This window comes from Numida meleagris, chromosome Z, assembly GCF_002078875.1.
Source record: "Numida meleagris isolate 19003 breed g44 Domestic line chromosome Z, NumMel1.0, whole genome shotgun sequence".
NCBI lineage: Eukaryota > Metazoa > Chordata > Aves > Galliformes > Numididae > Numida > Numida meleagris.
Window position 1 is genome coordinate 36,209,487 of NC_034438.1, and position 23,734 is coordinate 36,233,220.

Below are 23,734 nucleotides of genomic sequence, written 5' to 3' on the forward strand. Positions count from 1 at the left end.
TGTGCTATGTTTCAGACAATAACAGTGTTTGAAATGAAACAAATTATGGAAAGCTTGAGTTATGGCAAATACATTCATGCATTTTGATACATTGGCTAAACACAGTCCTGTGAACAGTGAAAAATATGCAGCTATGCTTTCCATTTTAACACAGAAATTTGAGAATAGGTGTCAAGATTTCAAAAAAACTCATCTTCTTTTTGTATATTTCTAACTCCATTTTCAGTTGACATAAATACATTACTTGCAAATTTTCACATGGTACCCAGAGAGTTGCAATCAAACATTCATCTCAAAGAAAAATTTGGTTATGTCTTTTTACCAGACCTCTCTTACTAGAGAAAGATATCCCTTACTTCACAGTCTCACCTCATTCATGTCATCGCTTTTTGGCAGTATGTACATTTGTGAACAATTATTGTCAATGATGAAGCAAAGGAAGAGTAATATTTAATCAAAAATCTCTGACGAACATCTTGAGAACTGACTGGGAATGACAACCACTGCCATTGAACCACCCTAATGTGTTAGTTTCTCAAACACAAGGTCAAACATCCCACTAGTTTTATGTTTTTGTTGCTCTCTGTTTTTTTATGTTACAATAAAAAATACATTAAAAATAAGTTTTGTTACTTATATACATTAAATTTATTATGTATTTTATATGTGGCCCAAGGCAATTCCTGTTTGCTAGATGTAGCCAAGGCAAGCCAAAATATTGGACAACCATGCCTTAAGACAAAACCTGACCTGTACACAGAATGTGTCTGACTTCACAAGGAAAAAGCAGTCACTGGTGTGGCTTTGTCTTTGTCTTGCAGTTTGTGGAACTGTGTTCAACAGATAAAGTGAATTGGTGCCTTCTAATTACCCCAGTCAACAGTGGCAGCTTCCACTAGAAAGAGGTTCGTAGATAGAATCATAGAATCATAGACTGGCCTAGGCTGGAAGGGACTTTAAAGATCATCCAGTTCCAACTCCCCTGACATGGGCAGGGCTACCACTCACCAGCTCAGCTGACCAGGGCTGCATCCAACCTGGCCTTGAATGCCTCCAGAGATGGGGCATCCACAGCTTCTCTGGGTAGCCTGTGCCAGGGCCTCACCACTGGAACCAATCTGGTTAAACACTGTGTCATGGTTTTATGATTTTCGGTTATTGGTCCTCCACATCATAACATCATGTAGTGAGTGTACCTGGTTCTCAGAAGAGAAGGACTACTACATTCCCCATGGTACTTTGCTCCTCTGTTACCATTTTCCAGCCGGAGGGAAAAGATAAAAGCTCGCAGTATAAAAACTTGCAGATCACGAGACCTCAGCCCTTTTTCTGCCGTCTCTCGTCCTGGCAGCACCTTGCTCTCCAGCCGTCTTATCGTCAGTAGTAGAGTAAGGCCTACCTTGATTTTGGGACATTCTCTCTCTCTGTATTGGATTTATCAGCTTAAATTGTAATTATATTGTATTATACTGTGTTGTTTTGCATTCCGATATCTTATTTAGTAAATTAGTTTGTTTCTCCTCAGATTGTTGCCGCTGTTCTCTGCTCTCAGGGCCATCTCCTTACCCTTTTCCCCTTTTCCCTTTTCATGGGTTGTGGACCCGTGGATCCTCCGTCCCCTTCGTCACGGAACTGGGCCAAACGCCCGTAAACCGTTGACACACTGGAACTGTGGGCTCTGCTTATTTATAATGTATCATGATGGCCCTTCAAGGGGAGAGGGGCCTTGTTTAAAACTTTGTGATTTTGCATTCTGCTGGCTGGAGTGTGTCATGAGAGGTTTTGTTATCTACAAACAGTGAGTACATTTTTTTGAGCATTGCCTTTAGCTGCAGAACTCAGCTGGCACCTAGGGAGCTAGGGGCTGCCTAAAGCAGATGACCACAGACACTTCCTGAGTGCAGAGATAATTCCGGTGTCTCCTGCCTCTTTCCTGACTGTTACACAAACCACTGTCCAGGTGAACACAGGAAGACTGAATGGATTTGGAGGTGTGCAGGTCAGAGATTGCTGATGGGGAGATCACTTACTGCAGTGCATCTGCCCTCCCTCTCAGTACGCCTTTCACCCCAGCAAGGCCCAACAAGCTGCCTGCCAAATGGAGTCACAGTGGTGCACTGCCACTGTGCAGCACTGTGGTGGGAGGGAGGGTCACCAGCGGAAGCCCCCCAGGAAGCAGACAGCATTTCTACCTAGCATGCTCCAGCTCAGGGCTTTGGAACGGAGCTTTAAAAAAACAGTGGTTCTTTTGTTGACACTCCTCACTTACTGGTCATCTGTTGGAACATCTACAGAGTAAAAGTCTGTTGAGCTGTCCAGCTATGCTGGTTACAGCTACAGACGTAGAACAAGCATGGCTCTATCCAGTGTTGTGTAGTTGCAGTCTAGTTCTCTCTGACCTTTGGAGCAAATAAAGACTATCACAAAGTGAAAAAATAACTGCAGAGGGACAGTGGAACAGGCTTTCTAAAGTGTTAGTCTGTAGACAACGAATAACAGCATTGCTCATGGGACTATTAAGAGTTTGGGACTGGCCTTTGTAATGGGGAATTATTTTAACTCAGAAATTTTGTATAGTCCTTTAGCATAGAGTCACAAGTGGTCAGTAGTTCATACTTTTGGGGAATTCTGTGGAGTCAGAAGGAAATTAAAATAAAAAATGTAGGTGCAATGGTTTCCTGAGGCAGTCTCTGCCTTTGCAGCAAGCTTTCCCACTCGCATTTTAGTAGCTGTGACTCATTATGGAGGCTGATATTAATTGTTAGTGCCAATGCTTTCATAAGGACCCACTGATGTAACGTGCCTCAGTGTTTGGGTACTCAAAGGAAGATGTCATTGGAAACTGTCTCTAACTGACTAAGCCCCACTAACTTCAGTGAGTATGAAGTGCCCAACAGCATAAACATCCTTTCTGAAACTCACCAGCTATTCTGCATTTTAGCAAATATCTTCCTTTATGCTGTATGTTTTCTCCAAAGGACTAGAAAGGATGTCTAGAGGACTTTTTTTTTTTGCCCTCATATATGCTGTTTCTACGGAAACTATTCTTACATGGCCCTTGGTCACCAAAAATTGATTTATCTAAGGTCTTTGGGAGGGCATTAATAGTCCGTTGCAACCTTTTTGTAGTTCATGAGTCAGTGAATAACCTAGGTAGACTTGGCATTGTCTACAAAAATGGCACAGCTCTCATTGGGACAGAGCAGTGAGGTTAAAAACAGGAAGGACAATTTCAATTTTCAAATCATGGGGTGCTGTGTAAGCAGTAGCACATGTGGATTTTTATAACTAGCACTGATTGATGCAGTTAATTACTGTAATTGGCATAATGTCCCAAGCTGGTAATTAGTCTGAAGTACATTTTACAATGGTAGTGCTCTTTATGTTGGCTCACAATAAAAGTGCATAAATAATGGGAGAATTATGATGTAAAGTTCTTAATTTTTTTGGCCACAAAACAAAACTCACGTATTGGATTGTTTGCTCCATAAGAAACTGGAGGCCTGGCACAGTCTAACTCCTGGTTATAATTTTATTCTGGACCTTTCTGCTAATTAGCAAGACATAAATTTTTGATTTTTTTGAGCATGCTCTCCATAGAAATAACTGAGGATAGGTATGATTTCATAGAATCACAGAAGGGTTCGGGCTGAAAAGGACCTGCAAAGAACATCTGGTCTAACCACTTTGCAATGGGCAGGGACATCTTTCACTGGGTCAAGTTGCTCAAAGCCCCACTCAACCTGGTCTTGAATACTCCCAGGGACGAGACATACACAGCTTCTCTGGACAACCTGTTCCATTGTCTCACCGCCCTCATTATAAGACATGTATTCCTTAGATTCAAGCTAAATCTATCTTCTTTCTGTTTAAAACTATTACATCTTGTCCCATCCCTACAGATCCTGGTAAAAACACTTTCTCCATCTTTCTTACAAACTCCCTTTCATATACTGAAAAACATCAATAAAGTCTCCCCAGAGCATTCTCTTCTCCAAGCTGAACAAGCCCACGTCCCTCAGCCTTTCTTTGTAGGAGAGGTGCTCCAGCCCTCTGAGCATCTTCATGGCCTCTCCTGGACTCACTCCAACAACTCCAAGTCTTTCTTGTGCTGGATGTTGTCTTGCAAGAGTAGAGTAGAGGGGAGAATCAGCGTCTGGCTTGTTACACTTTTGATACATCTCAGGATACAGTGGGCTTTTTGGGCTTCAAGTGCACTTTGCTGGCTCGTGTTGAGCTTTTGTCATGGTTTTATGATTTTTGGTTATCGGTATTCCACTTCATAACATCATGTAGTACACTGGGAGTTAAAGAGTTAATGCTCCAGTTCTGTGGATTGTGGATAGTTCTGGGTACCTGGTTATCAGAAGAGAAGAAGAACTACACTTCCCAGAGGACTACTTGCTGTTCTGTTACCATTTTCCATTCAGAGGGAAAGATAAAAACTATTCGCATATCACAAGATGTTCCCTTTTTTGCTCTCTCACTCCCCTCCCACTTGTTCCAGCAGCATCTCTCTCTCCTTAGCCGTCTTGCTGCCAGCATTAGGATAAGGCCTTTTGGTTTTTGGACACTCTCTCTCATTTTATTTGATTTATTAGCTTCAATTTCAATTATATTGTATTATATTGTGTTATCTTGCATTTCAATATCTTATTTAGTAAATTAGTATGTTTCTCCTCAGATTGTTGCCGCTGTTTTGTTTTAGGGCCATCTCCCTACCCTTTCCCCTTTCCCTTTTCCAGGAGCGTGGGTCCATGGGTTTCCCCACCCCACTAGTCACAGAACAGGGCCAAACCTGCCCGTAAACTGTTGACAGCTTTTCATCCACAAAAACACTGAAGTGTTTATCTACAGTCAGTCAGTCTGTCTTGGCTGTCAATCAGTCTATCACCCATACTATACTAATACTGGGGATTGCTCCAACCCAGGTGCAGCATTTTGCACTTGGCCTTGTTGAACCTCATTACTTTACCATTGGTCCACTTCTCCAGCTTATCCAGATCCCTCTGGATGGCATCTCTTCCTACTGTTTTACCAGCTTCACCACTCAGCTTGGTGCCGTCTGCAGCACTCAGACTGGTGTCATCTGCAAATTTGCCGAGGGTGCACTCGATGCCACTGTCAATGTCATTAATGAAGAGCTCCTGAAGGACTCACCATTCACTACTAGTTTCCATTTGGACACTGAGCCACTGATTGGAATTCTTTGTATATGGATAATTTTAGATATATCCAGCCATTTCTTTATCCATTGAATAGTTCACCCATCAAATCCATATATCTCCGATTTATTGGCAAGAATATTGTGAGGGAAGGTATCAAAGTCCTTACAGAAGTCCATCACTGGCAATATTACGCTGTCTGTATACCTTGCACTGGTTTGATTGACTTTACTGACAGTAGTGATTTAATTACCCTGGGAGCCTTGCAAATGATATTTGTATGAGTTATCTTTGAATGGTTACTGTAAAACAAACTAACAGAAGTGTAATCCCCAGTAGTAACGCTAAATCTGACCAAGTCAAAACACACTGATTAATTTTGTTTATGGGGAACCATCTCATTCAGAAAAAAAACTAGAGAGATTAGTGATTATGTTACTTAATATAGATAGTAGAAAATTTAATCAGAAATATACCTACAGCACATAAAATATCATACACCAACAATGGGATTTTTATATATTTTTCTCTTCTGTATTACATAAGTATGTTCATGAGATTTGACTTTACAAATCAAATCAAAGACAAAGCAGGTTAGTACAAAAGTAACTATTCAAAAGAGTAATGGTCTACCTTAGTTTAAAATTCTAGCTGTGAAAGTCAGCTGATACACTTTTTTCTTGGTTATTTGTCTGTTCAAATACATTGTTCTGCCTGAGCAATTGCACTGGGTCTTATACATAAAATGTAACACTTAAAATGTGCAATGCTCTTTTAAAGGTGCAATCTGTGATTAAACAGGCTCTATTAAGCAACTTCTTCAGATCTTTCAATAATTAAATCTGTTAATATTTAATCTTATCAAAATATATTGTGTTGAAAATAAATAATCCATGTTTTTGTTTTGTTTTGTTTTTAATTAGATTATCAGGGAAAGAAACAGGAGGGAAAACAAAAGGAGAAAAGCAGAGAACACTATTATAAGAGAATAAGCTGAAAGGATGTTGAGAGAAATTTATATTAGGTTTATCATTAATTTTAACCAAGTACAATGTTAAGATAAGAAAAAAAATCCACGAAAGAGATGAAATTTGCTCAATGCTGAATTACTTTACCTTTATAGGTATGAAAATAGTTTTCAATGGAGTTACATGTCTGAAACCAGAGTAGTGAAATGGTGAACTGCAACAACAGTGTCTGATCATCTGTGGGAAGACTCACATGAATCTCAGCTGTTTGAACTTGGGATTCTGGAGCATTTGGTTGGGCTTGACATGGTCTGTTCTTCATGAGGTGTTTAACACTGCCTTTGCTGAGAATGAAACACCTCATGTTTATGATGTTTGCTAAGCAGGAGTAAGATTAGTCATTTAAACATCTAATGGCTAAGTGTTTTAATAGATGAAGCTGCTCACATGTTTAAAGGCAAGCATGTGCCTTGATACTCACCTGATCCAGGGCTTCTGTTGGTCGTCTGGGCAGACCTTGCTGCAGTTTTCTGGCTCTGTTCATCAGTGGCTCTTCGTAGCCCACAAGAAAGTGACTACAATTTCTGAAGGTTTAATTTAATTTGACACACGCAGAAGCTCAGGAAAAATAAAACATGAAAAACTACCATCAATAAATAACCCCCGCAGTATTACTGTATTGGATGCTTCAGTTAATTCCTAAAACCCATTATGAGCTAGTAATAGAATATGCAGATGTAGAAATAGAAGAAACAAAGGACTATAAAATTCTCATGCTTAGTCTGCACCAGCATAACAAGGTTGCTAATTTTCTGGATAAATGCTTGCTGTAGCACATGTGATGTCATGCAGCTTGCATCTGTGTGGCTTTCTATCAGTAAGTCTTAAGCTACTGCTAATTCCACGTAGTAAATGAGGAAGCAAGAGCACAGAGAGTTGAGATGTACAACATAAAATCACCCAGTACTTCGATAGTAATCTCAAGTCTCCTACACAGTAGCAGTTCCTTCTCCACGAGGAAGTCCAGAGCACTCTCAGATACATTCAGGGGACTGTATAGATCAGTAGATGCAACCTAAGAGGATTTCTCGAAGACTGAAATAGAGCTTACTTGAGTTTTTCTGTCTATTCCTATGAATCGTTCGAACTAACTTCTTTTTTTGCAGTTTTTCACTTCAGCTTGTCTTTGAACTTCGGTTTCTGACTAAAGGTGAAAGCAGCACGTATTAATTGCAGCCATTTCCTAGGCAGAGCCCAATCTTGCTGTGCTAATTCTGGATTAAAAAAAGTAATAAGCAGTAAATTGTATTAAGGGGTGAAGGGGGGCAGAGAACAGGTGATAACTTAGAGAAATATAGAATTCTGTCTGAATTAAAAAACAAAACAAAATGACCCTTCATCATTTCATTAATGTGCCAGCCACAACTGTTCAGAAATCCTAGATCTAAATTCCAAAATATAAAACGCATATATACAGTTTTTAGCACTTAAAGCTTAAAGAATATATTTGTAAGTACTGATGAGGACTATCTGAGGCAATGTTTTGATGATTGAAGATGAACTATTTTAAGAATATGAATATGGTAAAACTTCAAAATAAATTTCTAGAGTAACAGTGTTATTGTTGGCTACTAACAAAAAGTGGGGATGGAAGAAATATGAGGAATGCAATATTTTTTTCTGTGTCTATATCCAAATTGAATAAAGCTTATATACTGAGTTCCAAAATACATCACTGCTATTTGGTTTTATTTGCATTCCTGACCTAGTCTGATCAGAATCCTAATACAGCAGAAGGAAGACCACAGTTTTTCTGCCCTGGCTTGGAGAACTGGAGATCCTATAAGTTTATCTGCTCTCGTAACAGCTAGGGTTTCTTTGTTGATGTCAGGGTTTTGTATAGCTTAAAAAAAGGGCACTATTTCAAGATTTTTGTCCTGTATTTTACTGCTGAGTTTGAATAGTGAGTTTGAATATTGTTGAGGCAGAGCCTCACTTTTTACCTCTGCTCAGTTTCCTGTTCTGTTCTACAAAAGAGACAAGTGAAACTCATATCTTTCGAAAGTTTCAGAACAACTTTTAAAAAACCTGATAATGATCTATCAGAAATAGAGATGTGCTGAAATCCTGCAATGGAAAGATCATTTGTGACTTACCAGGAGAATACGCTTACATAGTAAGCACTAAGTGAGTTTAAAGTGTCTAAAGCAAACAGCTAGAAGAAGTTGCATGATCACTAGCCTTCATCCCCATGGGAGACTTCAACTTTCCTGATATATGTTGAAGATAACTAGGGGATCAGGCCTAGCCAGCACAGGTTCATGAAAGGCAGGTCCTGCTTGACCAACCTGATCTCCTCCTATGATCGAGTGACCCACTGGGTGGATGAGGGAAAGGCTGTTAATGTCGTCTACCTAGGCTTCAGCAAAGCCTTCGACACAGTCTCCCACGGTATTCTGATGGAGAAGCTGGCAGCCCATGGCTTGGACAGGTACACTCTTTACATGGTAAAGAAGTGGCTGGTGGGCCAGACCCAGAGCGTGGTGGTGAATGGAGTTAAATCCAGCTGGTGACTGGTCACAAGTGGTGTTCCCAGGGGCTGGTGTTGGGGCCTGTCCTCTTCAGTATCTTTATTGATGACCTGGATGAGGGCGTTGAGTGCACCCTCAGTAAGTTTGCAGATGACACCAAGTTGGCAGGAAGTGTCGATCTGCCTGGGGTAGCAAGGCCCTACAGAGAGATCTGGACATGATGGATCTCCGGGCTGAAGCCAGTGGAATGAGGTTCAACAAGACCAAGTGCCAGCTCTTGCACTTTGGCTGCAACAACCCCAGGCAATGCTACAGGGTTGGGGCAGAGTGGCTGGAAGACTGTGTAGAGGAAACCGACCTGGGGGTATTGGTTGATGCTCGGCTGAGCATGAGCCAGCAGTGTGCCCAGGTGGCCAAGATGATCACTGGCATCTTGGCTTGTATCAGAAACAGTGTTGCTAGCAGGAGCAGGGAAGTGATCATCCCTCTGTACTCAGCCCTGGTGAAGCTGCACCTTGAGTAGTGCATTCAGTTTTGGGCCCCTCACTACAAGAAAAACATTGACGCCCTGGAGCACGTCCAGAGAAGGGCAACAAAGCTGGTGAGGGGTCTGGAACACAGGTCTTATGAGGAGAAGCTGAGGGAGCTGGGATTATTCAGTCTGGAGAAGAGAAGGCTCAGGGGTGACCTTACCATTCTCTACAATTACCTGAAAGAAGGTTGTAGTGAGCTGGAGGTCAGCCTCTTCTCTTGTGTAACTAGTGATAGGACTAGAAGGAATGGCCTCAAGTTGTACCAGGGGAGATTCAGGTTGGATATTAGGAAATACTACTTTTCCAAAAGAGTGCTCAGGCACTGGAATGGGCTGCCCAGAGAGGTGGTGGAGTCGCTGACCCTGGAGGTGTTCAAGAAGTGTTTAGGTGTTGTACTGAGGGATGTGGGTAGCGCGAAAGATTGGTGATAGGTGGATGGTTGGACTGGATGATCTTGTAGGTCTTTTCCAACCTTGGTGATTCTATGATTGTATTCTATTCTATGATTCTATGATTCTAAAACTACCCATAGCAATTGCCAACACAACTATGGAAAAGGTTGTTGGAAAACTGACTTAAATAAGCTAAATTTTATGGATACTGGTGTGTGTGTGTGTGTGTGTGAGGGTATCATCTGCGTTAAATGTGCTTTCACTTTCAGCACTGTAGTTGAAGACTGTTTAGTATATGAGTGATACTGCAGAGATCAGAATATATTCCATAAATATGCATACAAGGCAGACTTAAATGAAAGTCCTGAATATCATAAAAATGTTACTGAGGCTCAGATAGTGTATTGAACTTCATCTCTTTCCTTCCCATGACAAAAGTCAGATCTCGTTTGCCCAGTTTGCTAGAGTGTGTTCTTTAAGGCACTTATAGTTTACACCAGTGAAAATGCAGTTAAATTATTTCCTGGATTGAATACCTTGTGCCTCTGAACGATTTAGACTATGTTTCAAACGGTGACTAACTTAAACAACTTTTATTCCGCTATGTGTTAGAAGAAAGGACAGTTTAATCATGTTTTATTTGCAGAACTTTTCTGAAAGGCTCCAGAAAAATGTCTCCATACCACTGCTCCGCTTCCTAAATTCATGTCTTGTATTTACGTGAAGACAATGGAAAATATTATTCATAACTAGAACAAGATGAAAATTAAAAGAAAATTTGAAGTTCTAACAAAACCTCATCATTACAAAACAAATGCTCTCTCTCTCCCTCTCCCTCCCCCCCAAAAAAACCAGCAAAAAAATGTCCCCAAAACCCCACCAAAAAAACCCCATCAAATCTAAAAGAGTTTGAGACATGCAGTGTTTTATAAAATAGTCTATGGCAAAATGGGACTAAAAAAGTGATCCCTCAAGTTTTGGATTTAGCTACTATGGGAAGCACAACATTAAGGAAATATCTGGATTTCATGAGATTTTTAGTGCTCATTTCTTTTCTGAAGATAATAGCATTCATTGGAAAGTTTTAGTGCATCCTGGTTCCAGTGCTGTCTCCCCACCTCCAGGATTGTACATGGCCAGGCACTGCAAGTTACATCCTTATTGTGTCACTCCTGCCCCTTCAACCATTTTGATTTATCTCAACCCAAGAGAAACAAAATCAAAAACATGATCAGCAGTAGTTTTAAATCCATTACTGTTGGCAAAAGAACTCTTTAATGAAGATGTCTTAGAAAAGTTGAATCCTGTCAGAAGACAAGTAAGGGCCTATGTATTCAAATAACAGCTATCATATACTGATTGTTTTTGTAAACCACTTTCCAGTATTAGCACCTACATGGCTTGCATGACTTCCCTGTTGTTTGGCTGACTTTTGCAGCTTGCCCAGGTCATTAAGCATAAAGGCAGCAAGGTCCTTCCAGTGCCTGCGGGACGGTGATGACCAGGAATGGACAGTCCCAGGGGCCACCTGTACAGATAGGTCCCTCTGGGCTCCTGATACGGATTGGTATGGAGATGCTCAGTTTCTTCACTTGCATTTGCAGCATCCCTAAGAGATTCAGAATTCTCCTTGTGCATAAAGAGCAGTGCACAACAATCCATAGGTTTGTACAGTAGCAAGTTTTAGCTGTCCTTGGAAACTCCAAGATGATATACTGATGCTATGTACTCTGATGTGCTGCCTATTGGCACTTCACATATTTCATATTTACAGCCATACCACATAATTAACTAATTTAATTAATTTTCTCACAAGTAGTTTCACATCAGCTTCTTCACAATAGCTTTCAGTTCGGTGGTGCAGGTGCCTTTATCCAAAATTGCAGTGTAGATTCTTCACAATGCTCTCCATGGAGGATCCCCTTATCTCCCAGTCCATCCAAGACATAGGCCTGCACTCAGCTCTTTGCCCTACAAAGCCTTCACACCAAGCTTCAAACACCAAACTTATCTCTGCATCTCTCTTCCTTGCTTGTAATAATCATCTTATCTCTTCTTTTCTGCTGCCTTTGCAGGTATCTTGGGATAGAAGCTCAAGTGTCTCTACTGAAGCATACAAACAATATACACATAGATACTGGAAAACAGCTAATATCTTTGTATACTCAAATAGAAACTTTCAAAGGTGATGGTGAGGATTGGAGTAATAGTCATAGATGTGGAAGGATGATACAGTTAAGTTATTTAATGTGACTGATTCCAGAGGAAAACTGGACTTTGTTTATTGTTTAAAATCTGCTTTTTCTCTTTGATGAAATAATATCTGGTCTCAAATGCATGCATCTTCTTGCTTGTCTTTCTAGTTTACATCTGCAAGTAGTGTATGTTCTACTCACTGGTGTCCATGTAGTCTTAGAAATACTGGCCAGAGAAATGTGATTTGCAGGTAACACCAGAATTGGACTGTCTTCAGAGTCTTTGTCTCCTGCAGTTAACAGCAGTCTGGATGTTGTTCTGATATTTTTTTCATTTTAAGCATACAAACATATTGAAAATGATGATGATATTATTTGTATCATTGCCATATCAGCCAAGAATCACATTTAATCTCTGCCATCCAAACAACAAATCAGCTGAAATCTAACAAGTCATGAAAAGCAGTGACATAACAGACATGGTGCAAGATTAACATGGTTTAATTTCATGCTATCTCTTTTCACAGAATCGTGGAATGTTTTTTCCTTTCTGCAACTTATGCCAATGCTCAGTCACTTGCCCACTAATGAAATGCTTCTGGATATTTAGACTTAACCTCCTGTGTTCCAGTTTGTGCCCATTACATCTTGTCATGTCACTGGGCACCACTGGAAGGATCCTGGTTCCATCCTCATTCTTTATAAACATTGGTGAGATCCTCTCTGAGCCTTCTCTTTTCCAGGCTAAGGAGTCTCAGATCTTTCAGCCTTTTCCCATAGAGAAATGCTTTAGTTCTTCATCATTTTAGTGGCCTTATGTCAGACTCTGGTATTGCAATCTCTCTCTTCTACTGGAGACCTCAGAACTGAACACAGAACTCCAGGTATGTCCTGACCAATACTGATTAGGGTGGAAGAATCATCTCTCTTGACCTCTATTGACCTGCTGGCATTGTTTTGCCTAAGGCAGCCCAGGATACCATTAGCCTTCTCAGTGCTAAGGTCACATTGCTGACTCATGGTCAACTTGATATCTCTTAGGACCACCAGGTACCTTTCTGCAGAGCTGCCTTCCAATTGGGTGGCCCTGAGCATGTCCTGGGGGCTGGAATTGTTCCTCTTGAAATGCAGGACTCTGCACTTCTTGTTGACTTTCATGAGGTTCTTGTTGGCCCATGTCTCCAGCCAGCAGAGGTCCCTCATGGCAGTGTGACCCTCTGGTGAATCTGCCACTCTCCCTGGTTTTTGTTGTTTGAGTGATCAGCTTTCAAAGTAGGGAGACCATAATACTTCGCAGGTTTTGTGGTGAATGGATCTCTTGTATTAACACGAATAAATCACCTGTATTGCCATCTGCTGGTAGCAGCTAAAACTGCAGCTTTTCAAGAGAGTTGACTGGATTTTCTGAAGTGTTTCTAACAGCAAATTATAATACAAATAATTTAGCAAAGGCTCATCTATGCATAGGGCAACAGATCTAGAAGCCATTTGATATGGCATAATTTGTCAACACAGCCTATGTTTGTAGCTTTTCACATTTTTACAGATTAAGTTATATCCTAGGTCTATGAATACACTTTTCATTATTACCATAGTCAAAGAATCACAGAAATAATAAACTGATAATCTTTCCATATTTCTGCAGAAGTCATGAATATTAATCAAGTCAGTTAATACAGTTTGACCAATATGTGTATCTGTGTGTGGAGTTCTGGAATTTATGGGTGAGTTTTGCATCAAATAGAAAAGTACATATATAATAATGAAACTAATACTCTTTCCCTGTATTTGACACAGTGGCCTTAGTCAGGTATGTGTGACAAAGTATATTAGACACAGAAAGAAGCAGTGAAGCCCCCAAAACATTAAGAAGTATTAAGAAACATTGCTCTGTGCTTCATGTTCAAATGCCTTGGCTGCTCTTGAGGATGGTTGGAAAGATGACACAGAGTTTAGAGCATGAGGATCACCACTGATATTAAACCTTTGGTTGTGGCACCATATCATGGCAGTGCTAGAATTGTCTCTGCTCAGGTATGTGAAGCTGTCTTCCAAGGATCTTGCTTTGATAAATGATGACACAGTGCTGCAGTGTTTAGGAAAATGGACGTAATCTGAAAAAGATCTTCCAAATTTGCCTTCATCTTTCAACAACTATATAAACTTATTCCGTGGAAAGCTCACTGGCAGGTCATAGTTATGTAGTTTTCTATAATTTATTCTGTAGCTGATGATTGCCATTTTGCCCAAATCGTAGTAATTTTAAGACAAGCTTTAGTCTCTGTTACCTTTGATATTTTTCTTTTTCTTTTCATAAATACCTTTGATACTGCAAATCATTCTCTATAATGGGCTTAGCTTTATAACTTTGATTTTAATGAGAAAGTAATTTTATGGATATAAGCATTTATTTCAAGCCTCTGTTTGTACATTTAGGGTTTGAGCATACTAGTATTTTTCCAGTCATTTTTGGTTTCTACATATTTGTGTTTTGTAGACCTTCACGTTTTGTCTTCAAACCGCTTTATCTTATTTTATGCTAAGCTAGATATGTTCCCTTAACATAGGTATATTTATTTCCCTTATCAGTTGAAAGATTGGATTCAAGAGATTGGCAATAACTAAGGAAACTCCTAACTTGCAGTTAAATTGTCAAAGAAATTGTATTGTATGTCTGGGTTTGCCAAATTATTAAAATTATTGTTGTTCAGCAGCTATTCAAGAAGTTAATAGAGAATGAGTTAATAGTTTCAAAGTCTTTGCCAGTGAAGGGATGTCCACATATTGGAGACTGAAATACCATTGACACTAACTGACCTCCATTCAGTTCACAAAACTAATGCTGAATGTTATGAAAGTTAAAATAGCTTTTCACTCATATGTTACAGTTCTCATAATGGGTCTTAATGGAAAGTTTGCCTTACCGGTAGCTGAAATGACTCATTCTGTTCTTCTAGTGCTGGACTTTTCCCAGAACTTCCGTAAAGGCTGTTGGGTAAACTTTTCTTGTTTAACCTTGTCCTCTCAGGATACCTTCTCCTTGGAGAAGGTTCTGATTGAGTGCATCGGAGGACCATAGGCAGTGTTATCAATAATCTTTCATTTGGTAGCTGAAGAATTTGTCACTGGGTAAACTGCTAGTTGCACTATACTTTCCTAAACTTCTGCCTTTCATTTGAATTATATCCACTTGATTTTGCAAGCAGAGAGGTGAAGAGACTAACAGGTGTGTAATAGACTAGTTCATTTTGCTGAAGGCACAATGCTCTTAGTCATTCTGCAGAATTTGCTTTTGTACCTCAGTATTTTATTACTTTGCTGGAGCTTCATATTCAAGGTTTTACCCTCTGTCTCCTAATCATGGTAGAACACGGATCTAGTGCTTCTTGCTCTATGCTTTTCCTTGCAGAATAAAATGGCTCATTGTTAGTTTTATAGCAGTTGCCATTTGCTATGTCAGTAGAGGAACCAGAATAGGGTGCAGATGTTAGCTAGGGAATGCGAGGGGCTCTTAATGCCATCATGAGTTGTAGACTAGTCTGCTCCAAGAACATGTAATGGTCAAACTCCATAGAGAGGAATGCTTAAAGCTGATTACAACCTTTCTAATTCCTCTGGCGTGCACAGGTGTGAGGAGAGTTTTGGCTGCCTGAAAAATGCAATTAAAATAGACCCTGGTACTTTCTCTGAGTAAATTTTGTCTGTTGTAGGACGCTCATTGTAGTTTGAGTGGGTATGGTATTTAGCAGGTCTTGGTCTGCCATGTGACATGGCACTGAGGGTTGTTGAATCATGAAGTCTGAGGATTTTAATACCTCTGAACGCATCCTGTCTGAAGCAATCTGTGCAGGCTAGAAGTTCTGTTCACCCCCTTTGGTCTGCTCTAGCTGCTCTTAGGATACTAATAATAAGTACTTCAAGACATTTAACAGGTCAGAAGCAGTGGATTCAAATCTCTTCTTAGAACAAATAAGCAATAAATAGTTGCACGAAGGTGTAAATCTACAGTGATTTACTCCATTCTGCTCTGGCTGAAGCTGCAGCTAAGCAGCAAAACCAATTATCTGAGCAATGTGCCTTTTCATCAGTGTAGCAGGTGCTTTGAGCAGAGTAGCAGTGTGTCGTATCAGATGTTATTATTAAAGAAAGCATCTGTATTCATGACAATGCAGCCAGACATTCATTTTGGCTAGGATAATGGCAAGAATAGAATTTGAAGTAGAAAAGAGCATTATCACTAAAGGAAACATATGTACACACAATTTCATACAAAATTCCAAGTACTTCTGTGTCCAAATTTTCAGAACTGATCTAAAAAGCAGAACACATGGATATGTAGAAACTCTGCTAATATTTTTCTTTATAAAAACTTGGCTTTTTTTTTTCCTGAATTTAAAGCCATTTTTGAGTTTCTAATAAAACATTCTGATTAACTGATGGAAGTGACACGGATATAGTGATCAATAACAGTTTGGATAAATTCCATTAAACCATGTATACCACCCTCATTTCTTGTGATCCACGTTAATGGACTAGAAAATCTTAAAAAAAAAAAAAAGTTTTTTGTCATGAGATTTCTAATGCTTTTCCTTTGAACCTGATTATTGTGTCTACCAGTAGAGCATAGAGTACCTAAACACAATTAAAAATATACCTGCTTTTCTTTTGGTTTGGCTTCCAGATTTTCAAAGAAATTTGTAATACGTTATTTCAGAAATGCCAGAAAAGCCTCAGATGGCTCCAGAAACTATGTGCTAAACTTGATTTGAATTTCAGATAGACATTTGGCTTAGCTGTTAGATTTGCCTTTTCATTTGATGTTCTGAGACCTCTACCCACACAAAGTTTTGTCTGCATGTCTGTTTAAGAAGTAGCTGTGTTTTTTTTTTTTCTATGTATACCAATGTGGCGTCAGAGCAAGGTTATTTGTGTGTTTGTTACACAATAGTGCCTAATCAGTGTTCAGAAGCTTAAATGTTAATTTGGGAGTCGATATTGATGCAAGTCAGCTTTTATGTTTCTTGCATGAAATTAATTAATGGGATTTGTAATTAATAGGATTTGTCACCTGATGCAGTGCCTGCCCAGCCTTGATGGGGACTGCTGGTGCTTCCGTGACCACCCTGCTTTTGCCCTGCTGCAGGGTTGTGCCCCCTGGGGATGTTTTGACCCTCCTGGGATCACCAGCATTCTGCTCTGGCCCCTCCCATTGCAGCCTCCTATTGCTCCCAGACGAGATCCGTGTAACCATCCACTGAGCTGTGAAACGATGTGGGATAATGAGGATGTTAGGTGCCGACTTACCATTAATGCTGTTCAGGCTTGTTTGACTCATTTGGATGCAGCAGGTTAGGGAAGGATCGATGCAGGTGTTACATTACATATTAAAAAAAAGGCCTTTTCAGTAGCACGGCTGCAGTGCGGTGACTTCTGCTTGCTTTCATATCCACATCTAGAACTGCCTGATTGTACCATCTGATTCAATAGATCAGGATATGCATTTCTTATATCCAAAATCAAAACAGCATTTTCAAATTCCATCCTGAGAAGTAACCTTATTAGAAAGGGTCTGCTAGAAAATTATTTCTTTAGGTTTTACAGTATATATGGAAACCAATGGAAAATGCACCTTGAAGCACAGAAAGTCAACAAGCAGAACATTTCATCTTGCTAGAATGAGTGTACAGAAGTGTGCAGATGGGCAGAAGCAGTCAGAAAGGGGTTATTTTACTCTGAGTAGGTTATGTCACTATAAATGAAATGTTGACTACAAGCAAAATTGAGCCTTACAAATTTACTGGGGCACAAATATTTGTACCAGTCATAGTTATGTTGTCATTGTTTGATGTCAAATTTATCTCCTTTGGCTATCAAAGCCAAATGGATAGGCATACACTCTGCTGGGTGAAACTCTGGCTGGATGGCTGGGCCCAGAGAGTTGTGGTCAATGGAGTTAAATCCAGTTGGCGGCCAGTCACGAACAGTGTCCCCCACGTTTTGGTACTGAGGCCACTTCTATTTAACATCTTTATTAATGATCTTGATGAGGGGATTGAGTGCACCCTCAGTAAGTTTTCAGATGACACCAAGTTGGGAGGGTGTGTTGATCTGCCAGAGGGTAGAAAGGCTCTACAGAGGGACCTGGATAGACTGGAACGATAGGCCAAGGTAAACTGTATGAGTTCCAGTAGGGCCAATTGTCGGGTCCTGCACTTTGGTCACAACAACCCCAGGCAACCCTACAGGCTTGTGGAGGAGTGGCTGGAAAGCCGCCTGATGGAAAGGGACCTCGGTGTGCTGGTGGTCAGTCGGCTGAATATGAGCCAGCAGTGTGCCCGGGTGGCCAAGACGGCCAATGGCATCCTGGCTTGTATCAGGAATGGTGTGGTGAGCAGGACTAGGGAAGTAATCCTGCCCTTTACTTGGCATTGGTGAGGCCTCACCTCGAGTACTGTGTTCAGTTTTGGGCACCTCAGTACAGAAAGAACTGTACAGGACCAAAGAGGAGGCTGAGGAGAGACCTTCTTGCTCTCTTCAAATACCTGAAAGGTGATTGCAGTGAGAGCGGGGTTGGTCTCTTCTCGCTGGTGACAGATGACAGGACAAGGGGAAATGGCCTCAAGCTGCACCAGGGGAGGGTTAGGTTGGATATCAGGAAAAAATTCTTTACAGAAAGGGTTGTTAGGCACTGGAACAGGCTCCCCAGGGAGGTGGTTGAGTCACCACCCCTGAATGTGTTTAAAAACCGTTTGGATGTGGTGCTCAGTGACATGATTTAGCGGTGGGTTGTTAGAGTTAGGGTAGTATGGTTAGGTTGCGGTTGGACTTTGATGATCTTGAAGGTCCTTTCCAACCTGAGCAATTCTATAATTCTATGATCATTTTAGTGATATATGGAAGAAAATGTGAACCAATAGTTTACTATTCCTTCATTGCAGGGTATTTTATCAGTTTTGGCTATGGTAAAGGGATAATTATTTGTTTTGATCTTCAGCCTTTGTGTATCATGCATGCATCAGCTTTTTTATGGTGTAGAAAGTGTTCCTGACGAGGTACAGATTTGAACAAATAAAAATGTGGCATATTTGCTATTAAAAAAAAAAATGTTTTGTTCAGTGAAGTTGTTTAGGAATGAGTCAAAATTCCTTTGACCTGTCTCCACTGGAGCTTTTTCTATCATCTGTTATGTGTTACAGTTGTTACAGTAACTCCATATTGTTCTGGTTGCTGTCACATGAAGATAAATTAAATGTAGGGTCATTTTTTTTCTTTTTACTGCAAGACTGATGTGCTGCAAAGAGGACTTTATGTAATGAAAACTGATCATGCCTGCTAAACCATGTCCCTAATTGCAACATCTGTGCTGTTCTTGAACACCTACTGCTATGGTGACTCAACCACATCCCTGGGCAGCCTCTTCCAATGCTGTACCACTTTCAGAGATGAAATTGTTCCTGATATCCAAACTGAACTTTCCCTAGCACAGCTTGAGGCCATTATGTCTCATCGCTAATTACGTAGGAGAAAAGACTGACCCCCACCTCACTACAGCCTCCTTTCAGGGAGTTGAAGAAAGTGATAAGGTCTCCTCTGAGCCTCCTCTTCTCCAGACTAATCAGTCCCAGTTCCCTCAGCTGCTCCTCATGAGGCTTATGCTCCAGACCCCTCACCAGCTTCACTGCCCTCCTCTGGACATGCTCCAGGGCCTCATTGCCTTTCTTGTAAGTGAGGGGCCCAAAACTGAGTACAAGGGGTATGATCACTTCCCTGGTACTGCTGACTGCACTGTCTCTGATGCAAGCCAGGATGCTGTTGGCCTTCTTGGCTACCTAGGCACACTGCTGGCTCATCTTCAGCTGGCTACCAACCAACATCCTGAGATCCTTTCTTCAGTGCAGCTTTCCAGCCACTATGCCCCAAGCCTGTAGCGTTTCCTGGGGTTGTTGTGGCCAAAGTGCAGGACCTGAGGCTTGGTCTTGTTAAATTTCATCCCACTGACCTCAACCCATTGATCCAGCCTGTCCAGATCCCTCTGTAGGGCCTTGCTACCCCCAGGCAGATTGACACTTCCTGCTAAATTGGTGTCAACTGCAAACTTACTGAGGATGGACTCAATACCCTCATCCAGGTCATCAGTAAGGATACTGAACAGGACAGACCCCAGTACTGACCCCTAGGGAACATATGACTGTGATTCTGTGATTCTTTGATTGTTCCCCAGATGGATTTAACTCCATTTATTACCACACTCTTGGTCCAGCCCCCCAGCCATTTTTTTTACCCAGGGAAGACTATACCTGTCTAAGCCATGAGCTGCCAACTTCTCCAGGAGAATGCTGGGAAAGACAGTGTCAAAGGCTTTGCTGAAGTCTAGGCAGACTATGTCCACAGCCTTTCCTTATCCACCAGGAAGGTCTCGTGGTCATAGAAGGAAATGAGGTTGGTCAAGCAGGACCTAACTTTCACGAACCCGTGCTGGCTAGGCCTGATCCCCTGGTTGCCCCACACATGCTGTGTGATTGCACTCAAAATTATCTACTCCATAACATTTCCTAATACCTAGGTTAGGCTGACAGGCCTGTCGTTTCCTGCATCTTCCTTCTTGTAGACAGGCATCACACTGGCAAGTCTCCAGTCCTCTGGGACCTTCTGAGTTGATCAAGACTGCTGATAAATGATGGAAAGTGACTTGGTGAGCACTTCTGCCAGCTCCATCAGTACTCTTGAGTGGATTTAGTCTGGTCCCAAAATCTTGTGATAGTCTGGGTGGAGTAGCAGGTCATTGTTTCCTCCTGAATTATGGGGGTTTATTCTGCTCCCCATCCCCATCTTCCAGATCAGGGATCTGAGTACTCTGATGGTAACTGATCTGACTCTTAAAGACAGAAGCAAGAAAGGAATTGAGTCTCTCAGCCTTTTCCTCATCCTTGGTGGTAATGTTTTCCATCACATCCAATAAAGGATGGAGATTCTCCTTTGTTGTTTATGTATGTAGGTTGCTCCAAAAGTAACGCCTCCTATTTATTTCCATGAAAATGACAAAAGATACAAAGAGCGCTCCATACGTGCTTCCATGTGACATGCCAGTCTGTCAGACTGCCCCTTTGCTGCCATCTGTCACATGGCAACAAAATGTAAGAGAATATTGATGGGAAGGTTCAGCCTCTACTGCCATACAACCAACATTCATCTCTGACATTGTGGACCAACATAATAAAATAGGAGGCATTACTTTCAGAGCAGCCTTCATATTTGTGAAAACTTTTTTTTTTTTTTTTTTTTTAAATACAACAGTGGCCAGATTAAGTTCTAGCTGGGATTTTGCCTTTCTAATTTTCTCTTTGCATGTAAATGTGTTTTAGGATGCTTTTTTTTTTTTGTAAATGTATGCCATCTAAATATGTCTGTACAGTAAAAGCTGTTTTTCATGAGAAAAAACTATTCATATACAGTCTTCCATATACTGTTGAAATGTAGACCTGTACACAGCATCTAAGTTTCCCCATGTAGACACCATGCAACAGCTGTGCTCAGCAGTGCACTTTAGCATTTAAATGTCAGTATTAGTCATAGACAAGTCCATTGCAGAATTTTTTTTAATTCTTTTTTTCAGTAAAAAGAAGATGAACAACTTCTTCCATTCTTTTGACCCTAGCATGCAAAACCTAAGTAGTAAACTAAACATTCATGAAAGATTAATTACTTAGGAAATTAGTATCTTCTTATATTTCAGTCGGTGAAACTTCACCAGCACCATCCGTTCAGTGGCAGACAGGCCAAAGTTGATGTGGATAACACTTTATTGCAAACCACTCAACCTTCAGACAATCTCCTGTACTGGTGTCATCTGGAGCAGCCCTGTGAAGTGCAGTCACAATGCCTAAACATGAAAAGCCAGCCACCAATGAAAAAAATGGTAATTATTACTATGATTATATATCTGAAGCATATATTCTTTTTCTGCATGTAGCTCAACAATGTGAAAGTTTTGTTTTCTTCTTGTTTCTTTTGATGCAAATTTGCTTTTATCATAATTATTTATCTTTTGTTCAAATGTGTATTTTGCTACTCTGCTGAAGACAGCTTTGCTGTAAGTTGGTTAGCTATTGGATGACTAAATAAAAAATCAAAAGAGTCCAACGACAGTCCAGTTACTTGTTATACACTTACATGCAGTTGGATGGAAAGGTTGAGAAAATTAGTGTATTTTGTGGCTTCTGTAAGATAACATAAGTGCAATGGCTCTTTCACTCATTCCTTTCAACATTTAGTGTTAAAATCAAGCACATACTTTATAGTAAGATAAAGCATTAACAATAATTCTGTACTGATACTGGAATGATCTGGATATAAGTATCATTTTTGTAGGATTATAATGATGTGATTTTTTTTCTGACAAAGTGCAATAACGATAACATGGGAAGTGCTTTCGATTCTCATGGAGAATACTATTATTCCAAAAGACCAAGATATTGATTTTTTTTTTTTTTTATATAGGGCTGTCATGACATTCAGCATGGTAGAAAATGAATGAGTTCATTCTTGCTAGGTCTTGCTAAATACCAGGGCTGATACTATGAAAAAGTGCTTTCTGTTTGTTTTTTTTTTAATCTACACTCATAGTATGAAATAGTAGTAAAATAAGCTATGTTTCTGTAGAAAACTTCTGAAGGGGCTTAGAATTTTATCAGAATATAACCCTTAGTACATTTAGTGGTTATGATGTTTGCTTTCCTCTTGTACGAGCATCTTCATTTTTTCCCCCATTTTTTTTCTACAAATACTGATACTGACAAATATTTTCCAAGTAGTACTTTCTAATTGAGCTCCTTTTAACAAGGAAGAAAAGCAGAATTTAGTGTAGCATAGGAAAAATATTTATCAGCTTAAGTAAAATTTTCATGTAAATAAGAAACAGAATAAACATGATCATAGAACATGAATATTTTAATAAGCATTTCTGATGAAGGAATTCTTAGAATATAACATTTCTAAGCTTACCTTGAACATCTGACTTCTAGCCTCAGACACTGGACTGAAATGACTAAATCTTCTGACTGGAGTTAGCCAGCACAGAGATCAGACACTAATCCAGATATAATTTTGGTACAGTGGCTTTTGCTTTTTCACTGTTGACAGTCCTGAAGAATATTTTTGCAAAGAATGGGCTACAAGAGTGTTGTAGAAATGCAGTCAAGGTCCAAGCATTTTTCTCTTCTGATATCTTCTGCTCTAGAGAAACTAAGGTTCGGCCTTTCCTCTTGTTTCACAGTAAGTAGTCTCCAAAATCTAGGATTGTAGGAGATGTATGGTTCCTTATGCTAAGTTCATGAATGCAAATTCACTACTGTTGGCTTCTCATAGAGGAGAAGATGACCTAGGGCACTAATCTGTTGAGTGGATGTTTAAAAAAGAACAAATGGAAAGTGCCTCTAACAATAATAAATAGAATCTATGGTGAGCAGGTCAGCAATTGTTATCTATCTTAAAAGAACTGTCTTCCTGTAAGATAGTAAAAATGAGATTGAGTTCAGATCAACCAAGAATGCTACATTTCTTGCTGGAACATAGGCTGTTTTTTCATATAAACTCATGTCTCTTATAGACTCATGATAACGGTATGATGAATGAATAAGTAAATCACATTTCAGAACCCGAAAAGATCAGACTGGTATTATTTACTGTCATTTCACATGTGCCAGGCATAGGACATTTAATATTCTTATCCTAGTTCTTGAAGTAAAGACTTCAGTGAAAGGGAAAACAATGAAAACTTTCCCACAGTCAAGCCAAGGAGGGAAATGGAGGTGCATCCACAGAGATAGTGGCCTGGAAAATTTTATCTATGCTCTCATGAAGAGGGTGAATGAGGGATTCTTCTCTGAATTATCTACTTTCTCTGCCTTCTGTGGGAAACAATACTAACACCTTGTAGTATTTAAGTGCAGCT

The 23,734-nt window shown here is 40.2% G+C and overlaps 1 protein-coding gene across 5 annotated transcripts in view; it reads left to right on the forward strand.

The window, feature by feature from the left end:
• Nucleotides 1-23,734, forward strand: part of TMC1 (transmembrane channel like 1) — a 127,889-nt gene that overhangs the window by 45,300 nt on the left and 58,855 nt on the right. For 3 of the 5 annotated variants that reach the window (XM_021379894.1, XM_021379892.1, XM_021379893.1), the window contains one exon: nucleotides 21,518-21,700. The exons of the other annotated variants lie outside the window; for them this stretch is intronic. In XM_021379894.1, coding sequence (XP_021235569.1) covers nucleotides 21,661-21,700 — 40 coding nt within the window. In that variant the 5' untranslated portion in view covers nucleotides 21,518-21,660. The remainder of the gene's footprint in view (nucleotides 1-21,517; nucleotides 21,701-23,734) is intronic. 5 annotated transcript variants of the gene reach the window in all.